At 38.2% G+C, this 19,234-nt stretch overlaps 1 protein-coding gene across 3 annotated transcripts in view; it reads left to right on the top strand.

The window, feature by feature from the left end:
• The window catches only part of syt14a (synaptotagmin XIVa), a 48,479-nt gene that overhangs the window by 11,619 nt on the left and 17,626 nt on the right, over positions 1 to 19,234 (top strand). For 2 of the 3 annotated variants that reach the window (XM_084380865.1, XM_084380864.1), the window contains exons 2-3: positions 10,123 to 10,275; positions 13,994 to 14,221. In XM_084380865.1, coding sequence (XP_084236991.1) covers positions 10,123 to 10,275; positions 13,994 to 14,221 — 381 coding nt within the window. Of the gene's footprint in view, positions 1 to 2,130; positions 2,174 to 10,122; positions 10,276 to 13,993; positions 14,222 to 19,234 lie in introns of those variants that run through there. The other variant, XM_084380866.1, reaches the window with a different exon arrangement.

Genomic DNA, 19,234 nt, shown 5'->3' with positions numbered 1-19,234 from the left:
GCACAGGGTATGTAAAATTCATTTTAATTTCAGATTATTCAGTTGGAGTCTGCTGTCCTTAAACTGGTAAAATAGTTTGGGGTTTCTTCGGTGCTAATCAGATTTTTTAATTTTGTCTGGTGAAATTTAAGACAGGACCAGATCTCTAGTTGTTTCTTCACGACCCAGTGAAGCTAAATGCATTTTCTCAAGCCCAGCATGACTTTATAGTTGTGCCACTGTGACACCATTAGTGTCAGTGCTTTCTGCCTTCTGTAGCTGCACAATGTGTCACAGCTGATGGCAGCCGGAGCTATTTGAAACCTCCACCTGTAGGCAGATCCCAGAGGCAGCTGCAGAGCTCAGAGACCGAGAGGCCTTCACAAGTGTGAGTAATAGTTCTGAATTACAGACACTGTCTGGAAGCCTGCAGCCTGCAGTAGAAAATCACGGTGATCTCTTTGTACAGGTCCTCTGTCTGATAACATTGTGTCTAGATATTTACCTCATCATATATATACTGATGCTCTAATGGATGCTCACACCCCTGCAGTCGCCACCCTATGGGTCCAGGCCAGTGAGCTGACACACGGCTTGACAAGAATTCAGAGTGACAGAGGATCTCAGTGAGGAAACTACCACCAGATATTGCTATGATGCTGCACTATAATTTGAAATTCTTGTACCCCAGAGCAGTGGCAGACTCGGGATGTTTGAGGGACAGGGGCAAAAGAGCACCAGCTGCATGCACTGGAGCACCAGCTGCTGTAGGGGTGTCATTTGAATATTGATTGAATTAGTTCTGTATGACTTGGAAAAGAACATATCCTGTTTTCCTTTCTGTGTATATGTAACTCTTTAGTTATTAATTGCTTAACCCAATGTAGCATTTGGTCTGTTAGCCTTTTCCAAAACATTGTGTTCGATCTTTTTGCCTGCCCGAGACATGGCTACCATCATTTGTTCACTCTTGGCATTAGTGTTGTCTTATGGGTGTAGCCCTTAAATAAAAATCCCAGGGTCCATTAGAATGTAATCTTTTCTTTTGCTTTTATAGAATATCAGCGTACAGTATGAACAATAAATACAGTATTTCCTCTCAATCAACAACACCTGAAGTTAATTTGGTAATTAAACTGATATGTTAATGGATATCTTAATGGAGCACTTACATATCTCTCCAAAATGGAGAAAAGAAAAAAAAAAAAAAAAAAAAAATTATGTAATCATCACATGAAGCTGATACAAGTTTGCATGGATGCTGCCAAGATCTGTGCTAAGATTAGAAGACACCCTCTGTATCCACAATTTGCCCAAACTTAAGCATCACTGAGCTGTAACAGCTTTAGAGCAATGCTTTGTGGAGTACGTGACAACACTCCTTTCCCATCTTCACTTTAACAGTGTCAGACAGCGGGTTGCATTCAAATGGCATCTGAGGATGTTGTAAAACACCTAGCATACCTTTATCTCTACCACCTGGTGTGGTTCCTGATGGTGATAAGCAAAATCAACACACAGTGACACAAAGTGGCATAATCAAGGTTTTATCATGCTGGGGTTTTTCTAAATGTCAGAGATGCTATTGAATTACAAACAGCTTTTTGCAGCTTCAAACTTTTTTTTTTCAGATTGTGTTTTTTGTTTTGTCGCATCCAGCCAATCTTCCAGAACCATACAATCTAGGAATGAGTTTATTGAAATTAAGTTTTGTATGAAGGGATGAATTAGCACCAGCGATGGGAGGATAAGATGACGTAAGATGACAAGGCTCACTCCCTATACAGTATCTTTCTGTCATATACAGTAGCAAGCTAAAACCAGGAGATGGTTAGCTAAGATTAGCTTTTTTGTAATTGAGTGTGAGGTGTGGTCTAGTTAAAATCTGTTTTACCTGAACACATGGAACACACTCAGCCTCTGAACAGGAACTGCCCAGAACATGTGGATAAAAACCACAGCTTGTACACTGGCCATCCATATACCATCCAGTCTCTGTCGTTGTCTTATATCTGTGTTATTCTCGTCCTTTTCAGGTACTTTGTCTACATGGTCCAACATATTTAAATGTGTTTCCATGATGTCTGTTTTGTCTGTCGCTCCCTCCATCACAGTGTGGCTCATTGAAACTGCATTGTCTTTCCAGGTGGCGAGCGTAATTGTGGAGTACATGAGCTGATCTGCGTCAGAAAAGGTAGGGCAGATCAGAGCTCTGGGAGGTTGACCTTTGACCCCCTCACTGCACCGCCCACTTGACCTTCCTCACCAACATTTATCACTGTGAAACTGTTACCATTAACACGTGTCTTTTTTTCTTTCTCCACTGTGTTCAATTTGTGTCACCTTCACTGTGGCCTGTGTTTGTGTTGTTGTGTGCTCACATCTTGTGTTCATCGTTTTCCTTCAACCGTCAGCTGAAAACTTGTAAATTAACTACACAAGCACCTAAATTTGAGTTACGTTTTACCAAAGTGAAATGTAAAAAATTTTACTTTCAGGCATGAAACAATGCTCTATTCCTCCTTCCTTGACAGATTTTTGAACATGGTAACGCTTACTGTGGGCAATTTACAGTGTACTACTTTTTACATACAGGGTGCCAATGAAATACTTAACTGGGTATCTACTAAAGTAAAGTAAAGTATATTTGTTAAAGCATTAGTTCACCCAAAAATAAAAATTCAGTCATTATCTCCTCACCCCCATGCTGATGGAAAGTCGGGTGAAGTTTTGTCGTTCACAAAACGTTTCTGGAGCTTCACAGCCAAACAGTATTGCAGCATTCTCCTAAACGACGAAAGCAGCTGGGGACTTTTTAAAAAAAAGTTTTTTAAGTTGTTAAGTCTCTGAAAGCCCTGAGATCCCAAACTGGTTTGAGAAGATGTTATATATTCACTGTAGCTGCTAAGCTAACAGCGTCAGCGTGCACCCAGTCTGAAGTGGGTGCTCATGCTCGACCACATGTCGAGGGTGTATGTGTCTTTTCAATTCGATGGTGAAAGCCAGTAAAAGTACTGATTAAAGAATGACATGGAAATAAGCTACATTGTCAGTAGAGTTTTAATAACCTGTTACTCCCTCAGTAATTACAGGGTACAGATAGGGTAACAGTGTGTTTTGCCTGTAAATCAACATTAACATAAATGCTATATTGAGTTTTGTTGTGCACACACGAAAGGGGAATTATCTTGTCAAGTCATTATACTATTATTATACTATTGTTACAATAATATAATATAATATAATATAATATAATATAATAATTTGACTGAAGTTTAATTTAGTTAAAGTACAGTAAACTAATTTGGCTCCAGAACTGTTAATGATAGGACATACTGTAAAAGCTGGTTCTCTAACATTAGTTTTGATTATGTAGTTGATCTCATTTTCGACCCAAAAACTTCATCACCATTGTGCAGTATTCTGTCATTATTTAAAAACATACACATACTGTAAAAATTTCATAATAGCTGTAAAGGTACAAACTCTACAAAGGTTCGCCTTTATGTTTTGTTCCCAGAAAAATAATTTACATACTAGTAATAATAAATAAGTACAACAAACATTGCACAGTGTCATGTCCCAAAGTTATAATTGTACTTTTTTTTTTTCACCATTAAACCCATTTTTCCCCAGTCTTGTTACCTAGTAGGAATAACTGCTGTTTCCCCTAAATGTTATGTAGGTACTTAGACTGTAATTTATTACGTCTTTTTATTCATTTCATTTCGTTAATTTATTCAATCCTTTATTTAATAAATAATTAAATTACATTGCATATTTGTTGATTTAAATTGATTAATTGAGTAAAGAAGACATTTGTGTAACTATTTAACATTTACATGAAAGTACATGTTCTTGTCATGCCACAAAATTGAATTGACATGATCTGTTTTTGAGGTGACTGCAAGTTGAAGATCACAATGGTGATGCAACTGTTTAGTTCTGTAATAACACGCTTTTAACAAATAAGGCTGGTTAGAATAATCATACATTTGCATGTTCAATTAGAGTACTCAGTTCCCTTGTTTGCCAGTGCAAAATATTGTGGATGGTGATGATTCTTTAAAACCTGAAACATGCTCAAGTAGATTCAGAGGGTGCTCATCACATTGTGTGAGCTGACTGAATGGTCTGGTTGTGTAAGTGTGTGCTGTTTCATAATTTGGGTTATCCCATTTTATTTTATTATTTTTTTTGTGACTGTTGAAGACTGATTCCAGAGGTGTGTGTGTGTGTGTGTGTGTGTGTGTGTGTGTGTGTGTGTGTGTGTGTGTGTGTGTGTGTGTGTGTGTGTGTGTGTGAGTGTGTGTGTGTGGACAGGCTTGTGGCTACACAGTAGGTGCTGTGCTTTCGGAGCGTTGTCTGAACATGTGTGGGAGTGTGTATGGTGATGAGAGTGCTTATAGTCTGCCTGTGGAGTGTGTGGGTGTCTTTCTGGTTTTGAGATGGTTTTTATCTTTTTGACATTCAACATGGTAACTGTTTCCATGCGGACTGAACACAACAAAGACAATAGAGATGTGCAGCAATGAAAAAGCAAAAATACCAAAGATATTTGCCAACAGTGACAAAAAAGCATTTTAAATTCTTTAAACTTAAAACTAAAGCACAGTTACATTAGTTTTCCACTATGCGACAGGTTTTTCTCATTGTATAAACATATTCATATGTAAACATGTCCCTTCCTTAACTCTGCTCCTAAAAGCACAAACCCAGCATCATTAACCATCCATCCATCTACTTTTTAGACACATACATACCTGGGTCAGTGTTGCCATGGCAACAGGGTCAGCTGAGCAGTCCAGATGTCTTTCTTCCTAGCAGCGTCCTCTTGCTCCTCCTGGGGGATCTCTAAATGCTCCCAGGCTTTGTGGGAGGTGTAGTTCCTCTGTCTTACCCATAAACAGAGTAATAAGTGGACAGAGTTTCTTGATCTTCTATGGTTGCAAAAAGAAGTTGGATTTTATGTAAGCTTATGGCTAAATGAACCTACTTCTGACTTGATTTATTACCTCAGTAAGCAGGTTTCTAGTGAGTTTATGGTCTCAATCACTAGTTTCAGGTCCTTGACATCAATACAACATGATGTTCATTTTGTACATTGAGGTCCCATTTAGAGTAAAATAGAAGATAAAGCAGGGTATCCTTTAGGGCACGAATACCTTGTGATTTACAAATTTATCATTTCTCTGGTTCTCCACTTTCTTATCCAAATATGGCTCCATCTTGCCTGACTTGGGCCTTCGAAACAGCAGTCTACAAACCGCTGGTCCGCTATTTATTATTTAGTCTGTGGTCTTACCACCCTGTGTTGAAAGAGGACATTTTGAGAAGGACTGTTGAGATTGGCAAATCAATCAAGCTATCTGAGGGCCCTCTTTGTTTTAGATAACAAGTGTAGGAGTGTCTTTGTCTGGTTTATGATGATAGAATTATAAATAGGCTCTTTTATTGGCTCTAACTAAAGATGTGCAGCATTTGTACAGTAGATACGGTAGTTTCTTTTCAGACCTGCATAATGACTGTTAGATCTAGTCAACGGCACCCAGTTTAAGCTAGAGATGAGGACATAAAGCTTCAAAAGAAGAAATAAGATCACCTGCTCTGTTTGGTCAAGTACTTGCATACCTTCCATTTGTTCAACACAAGCGTGTCCTTGAACTGTGGCTGGTCATTCAACAGTCTTCCTCTAAATAAGTTATATATTTTGAGGTTTGATACAATGTCAGACATTGCACTTCTTCTTGTTGTTCAGCTATGTCAAAATGAGTGATTCTTGATTTTCAATATCTCACATCACCTGCTGTATAATTCGGAGTAAACATTGTCTTCTCATCCACTTTATAGCTAGGGTTGGGTACTAAATTTTGTACTTTTAAAGGTACCACTGGCTGCGTCTGAAATTCCTGACCAGCATGCTCTTCAGAATGCTAAAACAGTATGTGAGTTCATAAAGTAAGTTTGAAACCTTAGTATGAAACCAACAACAATACAGACAATGCCACTATTACTTACCCGTCTGCTTTGGATATGGCAGATTCGATGGTGCAATGGTGTATTGCTACATTATACTGCTTGTAATTAATGTTCCTTATGACAGTCATTTATATTTTTTAATATAGTCCAGTACTGTGCTGATATCCAATACCAGTACTGGCATCTGTATCGGTTCCAATGTGAAAGGTACCCAACCCTATTTATAACCGATCCGTTTACTCACTTATATTTACCTTTAAACTGAGCATCTAATCTAAATCACTTGTTGCACCAGATGAATATCAATGCCTCACTACAGCTGACTGCCATCTGAGTCTGTATCAAACTCAGCGTCAGACACTTTCCCCTTAACAACAAGACATCTGTCGTCTGTTAAATTGTTTGAGTTGCATCAGAAAACCTTATCATTATATTATACAGTACAGTTTATCATTATGCAAAACAAAGACGTAACATTGTCATATTTAAAAATCGCCTTATTTAAAATGATTAAATATATAATTTAGAGATGAATCCTTCTCTGATGCTTTTCATCGTGTTACTGTTATCATCTCAATCATCGTCATAATGAGGAAGCAATGTGAAATCTGTCAGTTTTCTGAGGTTATTCTGTTGTATTGATTTCAAAATGTCTCAGTCTAGGATAAATTGTTCGAAACATCTTTTCTCAAGTTTAGCTCTCATCTTACCTTCAAATCTACTCTACACACTAGCTTTAAAGAAACACTTTTACAAAAGTGTGTGGTGCATTTTATAACCATGCCAAGGTCCTCACATGTTCCTGCATTATTCTTCTCGTAGCTTCTTGTGTAATAAAGTATGTTATTGTTAATTCTTCCTGTGAGTCATCATTCAGCCACCCCACACATTATCTAAAGGCTATTCTCCGTCTGTTAATGAAATACAGTAGATTCGGTTAAATAAGTTGTTTTAGCTAAAACTGAACATATATACTGTGTGTGTGTTCATGAATGTGTAGCTGCATTTTTCTCTGCTGTGCTTTGCTTTATTAGTTTTCTCTATGTTGCTCATTTACAATCAAAACATCTGTCTATGACTGATTTGTTTAATCAAGATCATGCAAAACAAGTTTAATCTTTTAATCTTTTACTTATTCAGAGGATAAGTTCCCATTAGTTCCAATTTGTGGCTACAAATAAGTGGTAGTAATAAATACAGTATTTAAGGCTAGTTTCTGCATCGCATTAAAGAGCACTGAGCTTCTGTTTTATAAACAGCACTTTTTTCCCTGTAGTTACAGCACTTTTATTGCACTGTTGGAAACACTTGCATTGTTAGGGAGTAGAAGTGAGGAATCTACCTGAATGCAGAGTTTGTTTATAGAGTAGAAGTAGTCTGGAAGTCAGGGAGTCAAAAGTAAAGAGAGAAACTGTCTGTAGGTTTCTGTGATTGAATATTCTTTTCCCTGTTTGAGGCAGTCGGGGAATTAGACAGAGCAAGATCCATCTGTGCTGTGAATAATTCAGTCAATAGTGAGATGCTGATACAGTGTGAGCAGACAGGCATTCCCACGGGAGAACGCCTCCTGTATCGTGGGCTTCCAGCAGGCTCACTACAGCACAGGCACATTTCACAGAGAGGACATTTACTCAAAAGATCTGACAATTTTCAACAAAAAGTCAACATGTAGCATTGTTGTCTGGTTCTTGAGGTGTGAAAGAGCGATTCTGGCTGTTAAAAACAATTCGACAGCTCATTGTTTTCATAACGGAGAACTTTATTACACCAATATACTTAGTTAAGTTTTGAGTGGATGAGCTCACACTCACACTGGAGAGCATCCTGTTATGTCTCATTTACTTTATCCAGTCTTTCCAAATGCATAATAGTCACAGATCGGAGTCCAGCTAATTGTTGCAGGCATTATAAATAACAGAAAGCATCATTGATCGGAGAATAAGATGTCATCTGAGTACACTTTGTCGCCAAATGAGCTCATTATCTTCTATCAGTACCAAGGCAGTCATTGGGCAAAATTGACTTTACATATAGTGATTTCCTGGTTGAAAGCTTCATTCATCACATTAAATGAGCTCAGCAGTAATCTGAGGAGTGAACAATATATTCTTTGTAATTGCACTAAAAGATCTGTTTTAACTGTAATTTTCCCCTTTGCTCCTGTAAAATCTCTTTTATCCTCCGACTTTTATAACCCTTTTTAAGTATTGATTAGTGCTAATCTAATGCAGAGTATACGACTGTACATAGACATTTCATTTTTATTTTAACACTTCATTCCTCTCAATCACAAACATGTACAGGGTAGTTGCAGTGTGGGAGTTGTAGAATACAGTGTTAGAGCTTTGCCCAAACTGGTGCTGGTGATCATTCTATTTTAATATGAAAGTGCAGTTTTAATATGATAGAGTACTGGCTTACGGCAGTATTTGACATCCAAAATACTTCACAACCTAAATAGTTTAACTGTAATCATTTGATAGTTTAGTCAAGTTTAAATTCAGTGCATCCCGCAATCCACTTTGCCCTCAGCATCATCCTATGGACAGTGGACAGAATAAAGAGTGGTGCACACAAGGTTGCAGTATGCAGTGTTGTATAGTGTGCAGTGTTACATATATAAAATCCTTGGCGCATCCCGCATGTTACAGTGTGAATACAAATATCCTCTACTGCACAAAGAAACAGTTTTTCCCAATTACTGCCATAATGCACCAAACATGGTCTACTTTCTGAACCCTATTGTCCGAACTTACCACATGACCACAAATAATGGACATTTTATTTTATTTTGAGCTATGATTGTTGTTGCGTCAAAATAACTGGCTTTCACACGGAAAATGAAGCCCCTGTGGTCTTTCCATCCTCCTCCATACACTGAGTCACAGTTGGTGACCCACTCACCCTCTGAGTGTCCCTGATTGCGACAAATTACAGCAAAATGTCAAATGAACTGCTTGCAGGAGATAGCTTGTGAACTTTTGTCGAGGTCGGCGAGGTGAAAATGTTCTGCTAAATTATTGTGGTTTAGGTTTTTCTAGTTTAAAAATGTAACATTTAATAGTTACGAGCTGTTGAGGACGAAGATATTAAGCTCAACTGATTGCTCTGATGTCACAAGGTTGATGTATTACCAGAAACATTATGTTTTAATAGCTGAGACGAGAAGTCTCCTCTGTGGCCACCCCTGATGATAGATGACATGGCACCTCCTTGAAGGTCATATGTGTGGTGGAAGGTCTTACAGCTGGCTTTCATCTGTCAAAAGCACCCCCAGGTTGTCATAATCAACAGGACTCGCACTGGGTTTACAAACGCCGTCTGCATAGATAACAATGTTTTGTTCCGAACAAAACCGGATCTACTGATGCGTGGCACCCAGCGTTGCTTTAATGACAACTGACTTGCCTGTGTGTCTGGAGTCTGGAGTGACGTTGCACCTGAACCTGTTGCTATGGCAACGCACCAGTTGTGTCGCTCTCCTCCGCTTGTTTTACATCTCTCCTGGCGCCTTTCAATCTACCTGCCTCTGTCTCTCTCATCTGCCCTGATGTTTGTACAAAGAACGTGATGGGGTTTTATTTATGTGACACCTCAGGAAAAGCAGACCATTGCGCTTAGAATAGTCTCTTATTAAAGCTGCATTTAATTTAAAACATTTATCATGCTGTTTATGTTTATTTATCAAATTATTTATCACACTTTTGGATTGAAATGTCTCAAAACCGCTAGACCTCTGTTGTATATGTTGTTGAGGTATGTACTTACATTATCCCAAATGTTTCCAACAATGTCCAAACAGAGAGAAAACCATAATTTCACTCAAGGTAACGCTGCCTTTCATTTGGTCGCCTGTCAGTCAGAGAGTGAGGAAGGAAGTTGACTAACGAGACTAACTCGTGGCAACAAAGTGAAAAAGCATTCTCCCCAAAATGTCAAACTCATGTTTTATTAAGTGACAGTGATAGACTATGGGCCAGGTAGAAACATCATTTTTGTTCACTGAAAGCAGTGGGGTTTACCAGCAGTGTGTTTTAATTTTGAGAAATACAATCAGTAGCAATACCATTGGCATTAGTTTGAGGCTGAAACAATCATTTTTGACAATGCCTTGCTGATATTTAAAAATGCCAAACAACTTTACCTTGAATTTCTGTGTCTCAGTCTCTCCAGAGGTGCTGGGGTTTCTGACAGCCATCGGACTCTTCATCATCCTCATGACCCTCCTTTTCTGGTACCTCAACAACAAGTTGGCACTAGAGAACCCAGGGAGCCTTCAGTGCCTTGATGACTTCAGGAAAAAAACAGAGCTTCAAGGTGAGCTGCATTTACACAGCCATGCTTTTACTGTAGGCACTTTTGTGCTTTTGTGTTCAAGGTTTTAAGGCATATTTTACCATAATTATCTCTACAAGTCTTGTTTGTTTGGTAACACTTTATAATAACGATCATTAGTAAGTCCTTTATAATACATTAATTAATGATGAGCAAATCATGAACAAAACATTAATAAACCTTTGTAAATGATTAGTTAATACTAAATTAACATATCACAACTATGTTTTTAGTCATCTGCAAATGACTTGTTAGATTTTTTTAAATTTAACATTAGCGGATATATGTTATATAGTATACTCATGCCAACATAAGTATGATACGATAGTCGAGTGGTTAAGTACGCTGCCATCCATTGCATTTTAAACCACGGGACTATGGTTCGCATCCCGGCCGCCGCACTAGCCCCCTTCACACAGCAGTTTGCATGCGGGGATCCTGCACCAATGCATCTGCCTCTGTGTGAGAAAGTTTCAGATGTGGCGAGGGGTGTTTACACTTTAGATTAGGGGGATGCAAAAGCACTTGTAAATGACTTATAGATGATTCAGTAATACATTTACACATGAGTTATAAAAGATGAAGAACAGGCCTCTTTCATTACATAACAAATCATAAGGTAAACATTTACTAATGATTATTTCATGAATATTTCATAATTAACTAATCAGTTGTAGATGACTTACAACATAGTTGTGATATGTTAATTTAGTATTAACTAATCATTTACAAAGGGTTATTAATGTTTTGTTCATGATTTGATCATTATTAACTAATGTATTATAAAGGACTTACTAATGATCGTTATTATAAAGTGTTACCGTTTGTTTTTTTTAATGATACATCTTAATTCCATTTTTATGCCTCTGGTAAAGTTTGGGACAGTTTAAATCAATGCTGAAGGACCCATTTGTGAACTATGTGCCTGTGGTAGTTGCCACTCAGACTGTATACTTTGTTTTACGCTGTTCTTATTGAATTTAAGCTATAAAGTCTGACTTCTTCGACATATTACCTTTCGAGTTTGTCTCTGTTTAAAGAGATACAATGATTCTAACCAACCAAAGCAGAGGCATTTGAATACAAACAACAGATATTTTACACTTGAAACTTAGGAGACGGATCAGTAGCTATGCCGTGACCCTTATTTCCACTTAATTTTCCTCTTATTGGTCAGTTATTGAAAGCCATCCGTGTCGTTCGGCTACCCATGCCACCGACTGCAGCATGAGGCATGGGGACATTGGCGCTGGCCTTTCTCAACCCATGAGGGGATTACTGTTGCTGACAGATGTAGCCCTGTTTACTTGTCATCCGTCCACAGGGCCTCCGAAGTTTAAAAGGTTGGTGGCCCCAGGGAGCCTGCACAGGGAGTTGGCTCTGCCCTGGGAAGCCACCTGGTAAACATTCTGTAAAAAACAAAGGGAGGCAGTGTGAAGTGGTGAGCTGGTTTTTGCACCATGTTTATTTCAATGGCAACATGGGACAAAAATGCATATTTATTTCTCAATCTAGTGAGAAGAGATTTTTCTACTGTGCCAAAACCGCTATTTTATGGAGTTACTAATGTTTAGAGAGACGTTTCAGTCTGGTAAATGTGACAGCCAGAGTCATTTTAAAGCTCTGCTGCCCCCTTTTGGATCAAATGTGAAGCTACAACTGCTGTTCCAGTGGCTGGTCGATTTTACAGAAAGGATGTTGTAGTGACTGTTTATTGACGTAAATCGTATTGACAAATGTGGAAGTAGTCATACATCGGTATACTATGAGTCAACCATCTACCTGCCCTGCCGATTAGCAAATAAAATTTTCAGCATTGTAATCTTTAATAATCTTCTCTAATCTCTAATCTTTTTTCCAATCTTTTTCTGCCAATCAAATAAATTAATTACAAAATGCATTGGCTTTGATGCAGTATGCAGAGTAAGTATTAACTTAAGTTATCAATTAAATGTAGTGAGTAAGAAATGCATTTGATAAAGTACAGTATAAATGAACAGAAAATAGAAATACTCAAGTACAAGTACCTCAAAATTGTACTTGAATATAGTACTTGAGTAAATAAACTTAATTAGATTACAAGTTGCCCCCTCCTGATGTAACTATAGCCTCTAAAATGTCTACAGAGACACAAAGATATAATTTCTCTCTTGGACAGCACTACATGTACCTAACAAATTGGTATTCCACAATTCATTACCGATACTGCTAATGCTATAAATATATTCCTGTTGCATAATAAGGCACTTTGTTGCATAATGTGTCTGATCACGGACAGAGCTCCATGGCAACGATGCAAAAACCTTCAAGATTCTGTAACTCGGCGATATCTAGCTGCTGCACAAAGTTCAGAGAAGCTTCACTGAACAGTAACAACTCTTATCTGTCTGCTTCTCCTCTGCGACTTTGACTTATTCCCTTTGACTGTGTAGTTTTGAGTTTCTCTGTTTTTTGGTTGTTGTGTGCAGATACGTAGGACTTAAAATGTACGATTGAATGTGTTTTCATTGAATGCTCTGGTACCTGCTTTGCCAGTTTGCATGATCATTGTTGGGTTGTAGCCATAAAGGAGTCTGTTGTTAAAAGTCATCCAAAGCAGCAAAAAAAACAAAAAACTAAGCAGTTCATATACTTGATGATCTCATGGATAATCTTGTCAACATGATTTTTGTCCATCTGCTGTTTTTCATGTAAGTTTCCAGAACTCATATTATAAAGCATCTCTGAATCACCAGACAAGAACAAAAAAAAGCAAAAAAAACATCTGAAGCCTTTGAGGTTGGATGACATCATGTGTGACGACACCCACTTAAAACAAAATGATTCATGACAGCTTGTTATTTTCCCAGTGAATTCAGCACATCATTCATTCAACACTGCAAAAATAATCTAGATGATGTGGTACAGGATAGATCGAATAAAATAAGACAGACTGCATCACAGGGTGACTTAATGATCTGTGCCTCTTTGTTCAGAATGATCCACTGAGCAACAGCTACCACACCAAAGCACAACGGTGTAATAAATGGATACATTCTTGTTGATTCGATTTGTTATGACCACCACCATTGTAATTAATAATTATAATACAATTTAAACATGATGGTTTGAAACCTCTAGGCAAGGAAAGTTTGTTTGTCTGGCACTTTCACTACACAGAGTAAAGTACTTGGCATAATGTGAGGAAATGCATTAGTACCTTTATAAAAGGAACATTAGTTCAATTAAATTAATAAGAAAAATAAAACACACATAGTTAAAATAGAGAACGGACCTCTAAATGATTATTGCAAATGGATCACATTTTACGATATATGGTACATTTATGGTGATGCACTGAATAATATATGTTCTGAAGGTCGACTAAATGACTAAATATCATTTAAATAGGACTGTCAACATCCTGTTGTATCTTTTGGGAGACTTGGCAGATTTTATCATTTTGACCCCCTAAAAAATGTCACCTCAGGACAGAGATGTCTCTCAGTGTTCTGCCAACTTTGCTGACACATTTATAGACAAGTCTGGTAAACTTCATTTCCTGAGAACTGTTCTGGCACTGGCATCGTACCTGAAACCATTTTTCCATTTGCCTTTTGTAAAAACAGTTCAGCAGTATTCCTGTGCAATGCAGGATTAGGGCCAGCAGAGGCTGCCAGTCTGCCTGACCTCAGTAACCATCTTCCTCTACCCTGAACAGACAAGGCCTACACTGACGCCGACCTGCAGGGCTCATCGTCGGACAGTGAGGATGAACTTATGGGTCAGTATCAGGAAGCAGTCAGCCGCTCCCAAGGCCTCCGGGGAGGAGCCAAGGCAGCTGCTAATACCAAACTCGCGGGAGGTTTCAGCTGGGAGAGCCGGCAAAAGTACAGCCCTCTGACTGCTGATTATGAGGGCTACAGCAGTGAAGCCTCGGCTGATGACGGTAGGATCTGTATCTGTGAAACCACTATTCTTCTCTGTTAATATTCATTTGTAGACGGTGCAGTAGCAGCATTTTTCTGTGCTTCAAGGCCATTGCATAATCACTTTGATACTTTGGTTACTTTTCCAAGAACATCCACAAAGGATGCCTCAACTGTACAATGAGAAGTTGCACTAGTTTAATAGAGATACTTCCCCCCCCTTATCTTTGCAGTAAGCTTGATTCAAATGCACAGACTCCTCTGCACCTCCAGTCCAACAAACAGGAATGCACCGCACACACCGACACACACTGTCAGTTAATCCAGAGAGGTGATCAAAGCGAAGCTCCCGTTCAGCACACTCTCCGTGGGAGGGTTGTGAAACAGTCAACTGTCTGCATAATTTGAACAGCCTCACACTTTTCTTTTTTTTTTTTATGCATCTCTGTTTCACATCTGCCACACTCTCCATCACAAGGCATTTACCGCGGTGGATGGAAGGCAGGTTATTTTTTTCACTTCAGCATAGACCAAGTCACAGGAGAACACTGGCACTGACCTATTTGGATCAGTCTGTTATTCATCTGTCACAACACTTCACTAAAGTGGGTGCTGTTGATTTATCTGACATTATTAAAGTGCCGTACACACTTCATCTGAACCCTGAACGTGAATCAATCATTTAGGTTGTGAAACAACTTAGATATGACCTCATGTGCTGTCTTGTAGTTATTTGTTATATTGGATCGATGAATTCATGTGGGATGGTGCTAGAATGAATGAGAGGCAGAAAAGATAGATGCAGTATTTAAATCGCTTATAGCTTAGCTTAGCATAAACAGCTAGCCTGGCTCAGTCCAAAGATCATAATTCTCTTCGCACACTGTACTGTTCACTGGTCTTGCCATATTTACATTACTGTGCCGAGGTTTGGGGAAACACTTACAATACTTCATTACAGTCACTTACCATCCTGCAGAAAAGAGCAATAGTTCAAGAAAATGTACAAAAACATATTATTTAGCGGGTACAATGGATAATGGTCATTAATGAACATTGGTGATTATTATTTATTCATTGATGTAGCATGGTGATGAGAGGTAGAGAATGTGAATGTGTATGTGTATGTATGTGTGTGTGTATATGTATGTATGTATGTGTACGTGTGTGTGTATGTATATATATGCATGTATATGTGTGTATGTATGTATGTATGTTTATGTATATGTGTGTATGTATGTATGTGTATATGTGTATGTATATGTGTATGTATGTGTATGTATATGTATGTATATGTATATATATGTATATATATATATATATATATATATATATATATATATATAGTTGATTTAGACAAAGGGGTGAGAGCTAACAAGCTATGCTTCTTCTCACTCCTTTTCGAATATGTCAATAATTTTTTGTTTTCTGTGCTTCATTATTATTTTGCTTCCTCAAAAATTTTCATTTCTATATTATGTTGTGCAAATAATTTGTTAAATAGCAATGAGGAAGCCTTGTACTATTTACATATTCGAAATAAAAAGAATAAAAAAAATTTTTTTAAAAAAAGGTAATAATATTGGTCTACGATTACCATGATCGTCTGATTAATTAACACATTTATATCTTATTTGTTTAATTTGTACAAAAATCAAAGTCAAAATGTGTGGAGTGTTCTGGACTAATTTTTGGTCGGGAGCAGTGATTTCCTGAAGTCTTGCTATCACCGTTACTTGTCATTCTTACACTTTTTTTTGTGTTTTTGTACAGATTAAACAAATGAGAAGTGAGCGTTAGAGGTGCTGCTGGGTGGATTTGTTTTATCACCAGATGGAACCAGGCGAGCATTTCCACCTGTTTCCATTATTTTTGCTAAGCTAAGCTAACTGGCAGTTAGTTATATATTAATAGCAGAAATGAGAGTGGTATCTATCTTGTAGTCTAACTTTCGTCAAGATCATGAATAGGTGTTCAAAATGTCGAACTATTACTTTTAAAGAAGGAAATAAGCTAAAAAAAAACCCATTGAATTTAAATCAGTGGAAGGAAAATGAGTTAATAAAAAATAGTGACTAAACTTAAAAATGACTAAACTACATTTTAAACCTGGATATTGTGATTCACAGCTTCCTGATACACATGCTCTCATATAAAGAGGTGGTGATATCCTGCAGATCAGATTCTAACATTGTACTTTGGTTTGGACACATGCAGAGATGAAAGTCTGACATGCTCGTGTATGACATCCTCAGACATAAATCAGCTGTGTTTGCACCTGACAGTGTCTCTAAAAGACAAAAACAATCTAATCTTCGCCAAGGTCCTCAATCAGTGAATCATGTCTGAACTAGTTTTGTGTTATATAAGACAGTGGGTTCCAAGGCTGAGTGTCTGGCACGATCTATTTAAAGCAATGTTTGAATGTGTAGCTAAGGGATAAATAGTGCATGACATGCTTCTGACTCCATTAGTAAAGAAGCAACACACTGCACAAAGTTGTTGTTACGCAAGTGCTGCAAAAACTGTACATCTCCTCACAACCACTACGGTCCCTGTCACCCTCAGCCTGGGCTCAGATATATGGAGCCAGGAAACAAGGGCTGCTCAGTGATAAGATATTTAAAGATTTACAGGTTGTTTTGGTCTCATACACAGAAATTTCTGAAAATGTCACTTTTTGACTTTTGTGATAAAAACATGTTTTCTGTTACAGAGGATCATCTGATCAAAACTGCAGTAGCCTCATTAGATTTCTCTCTTACAGACACAGTGATTCCTCATTTGAATCTGTAAGCATATCAGTGATTCTTGGCTGACAGTCAAGTGGCTCCCTGTCAAGAGCGAGAACATACAATCTTACTAATTAGTTGCTGTCCACTTACAGGGAACATTTTTTAGATTATGCTCCATGTTGCCTGCAAATTGTTCCTAATATTTTGTTCAGTTCATCAGCCAGGGATTTTGCTGGTGTTGTGAATTTATAGTGACAGATAGTTTAATGTTTCTTTCAATGATCAGGCTTTCGCTACAACATGTAGAAGCTTTACTGCAATACATCATCCTCAAATAACATTTTAAAAAATGTAGTTGAATGAGACCATCATTTTGAATATTGGTTCCCTACCTTTTATAACAAAACAATAATGAATTATCTTTGCAAATATTTTAATGTTTTGTCTTTAAATGTCTTGAAATTGTCTGGAAATGTGTCTTTTATTTGATTAGTGAAGGATCTGTTTAGCTGTCAGACTGTGAACACCATCAGATCAACACGCCCCGGCTCTCCGCCTCTGGCTTATCCATTCAAAAAGATGTTGTCTCGCTTCTGCTGCGCCTCTGATACTACCTCCGGAGGCGCATCAGAGCCGCAGCGAAACTGTCCCCCCTCTCCACATCTGAAACGTTCACACAGAGGACGATGCAGAGATGCATTACAGGGCAGTGTGAATGGGGCTACAGATGCAGGGCAGTGATGGCATTGACAGGCACAGGGAGAGATGGGAGATTTTTGCTGTTTAAATAGGCCACCAAATTGGTGCGTTTGGTAGATGAGTGTGGAGCGTGGAGCATGTCATGTGTATATCAGTGCAGCTCGAGTTGCCTGCCTGAATTAGCTCACAGGCGTCGCTCCATTTGTGACATCATAAACTCTGTGAAGTCCTGATGTCTCGTCAAAAGGCACAGTTTCTGACTTCTGAGTGTATTTATCTGGGGATTCAGCGATTGAAATTTATCCTGTGAGACACTGTGACCAATTGTTGATCTCCTGAACTTTGCGATGTGTCATGGGGTCACGTTTAACAGGAAATTTGCTGTATTTCTTCATGGAAGAACTGTTTCAGCGTTTCCATCAATGTGCATTTAACACAATTCCACTCAAGGTTGAGAGTGCTCACTTTTCATGGGTATGTCCGTCTCAAACGATGTAATCAGAACTGACCTACATACATACATGAGTCCTTTATGCTGGCATGTAGGTTTAAGCAATACATCCACTAGAGGGCAGCTCAGAGTCAAAAATTGCCTGCTGACAGTAGACACTAACTACATTGCAACTGTAAACAGAGAGTCCTCTTCACTTTACCAATGACAGAAATTGTAACAAACTTAATTTCCAGTACTTTTGGAGGTCGCCATTGTTCAATTTTCTTGTAACCATCCTGTAACCATCTACGCATCTAATGTTGAGCATGAATGGCCCATTACTCCGCTGTCTCAGCTGGTCACATTGCATATTTGCTGCTATTGACCCTATTGACTCTTCATTCTATCAAATATAAAATGCTACATGTAATAACCCCAGACGTCATCAAACTATAGTGACTGGACAGCCATACTATCTTTTCATTGAATTCAAAGAAGCAGTCACACTGGCTTTGCTTTCCATCAGTGTGTGTTCCTTGTGAGCGAGAGCAGCAGAGATTTGAGTCTTGTGCCTGGCAGCAATAATTTGAAATTTACTTGGTTTATTTATATGACAACATATAAGCAATGAAAGATCTTGTGTTTATTTTTGTGTGATTCAAACACCCTTAAAGGTTTGAAGGATTATATAGAAAATTCAAGGGTGAAAAAAAGATTATTTCTTTCTCTTAAATAAAAAGAGGGAATGAAGAAAACATATCCATTGAGGGAGTTTCAGGTTCGCAGTTTCTATGAACTCTCTTGGATCATTAGATTATGTAACCAGTTTACTTGTAATCCACAAAACACTAATATGGTCTGTAGCCAGGAGAGGAAGTGCAGCAAGAACTTGGTCCATCCATGGTTGCACTTCAAAAGTACTAGATGTTCATTATTTCCCTTCCTGTGGTAAGGCTTTGATGGTTGTGGTTTTCTCAGCAAGCCATTGTGGATTAGCAGTGATCTCACACCAGTCCCGACACCCGGTCACCGCTTCTCTCTTAAACAGAAACATATTATTAGAAATTTAGACAGCACTAGTTTCCATGATATAGCTGAGAGAGTACTTGATTTCATTAATTTCCAACAAGCCTTGGTAAAAGTTCTGAGGCGTCTGTGTTGTTTTC

This window comes from Pagrus pagrus (genome assembly GCF_965226575.1).
Source record: "Pagrus pagrus genome assembly, chromosome: 18".
Classification (NCBI taxonomy): Eukaryota; Metazoa; Chordata; class Actinopteri; order Spariformes; family Sparidae; genus Pagrus; species Pagrus pagrus.
This window is presented reverse-complemented; position numbering and strand designations above follow the sequence as displayed.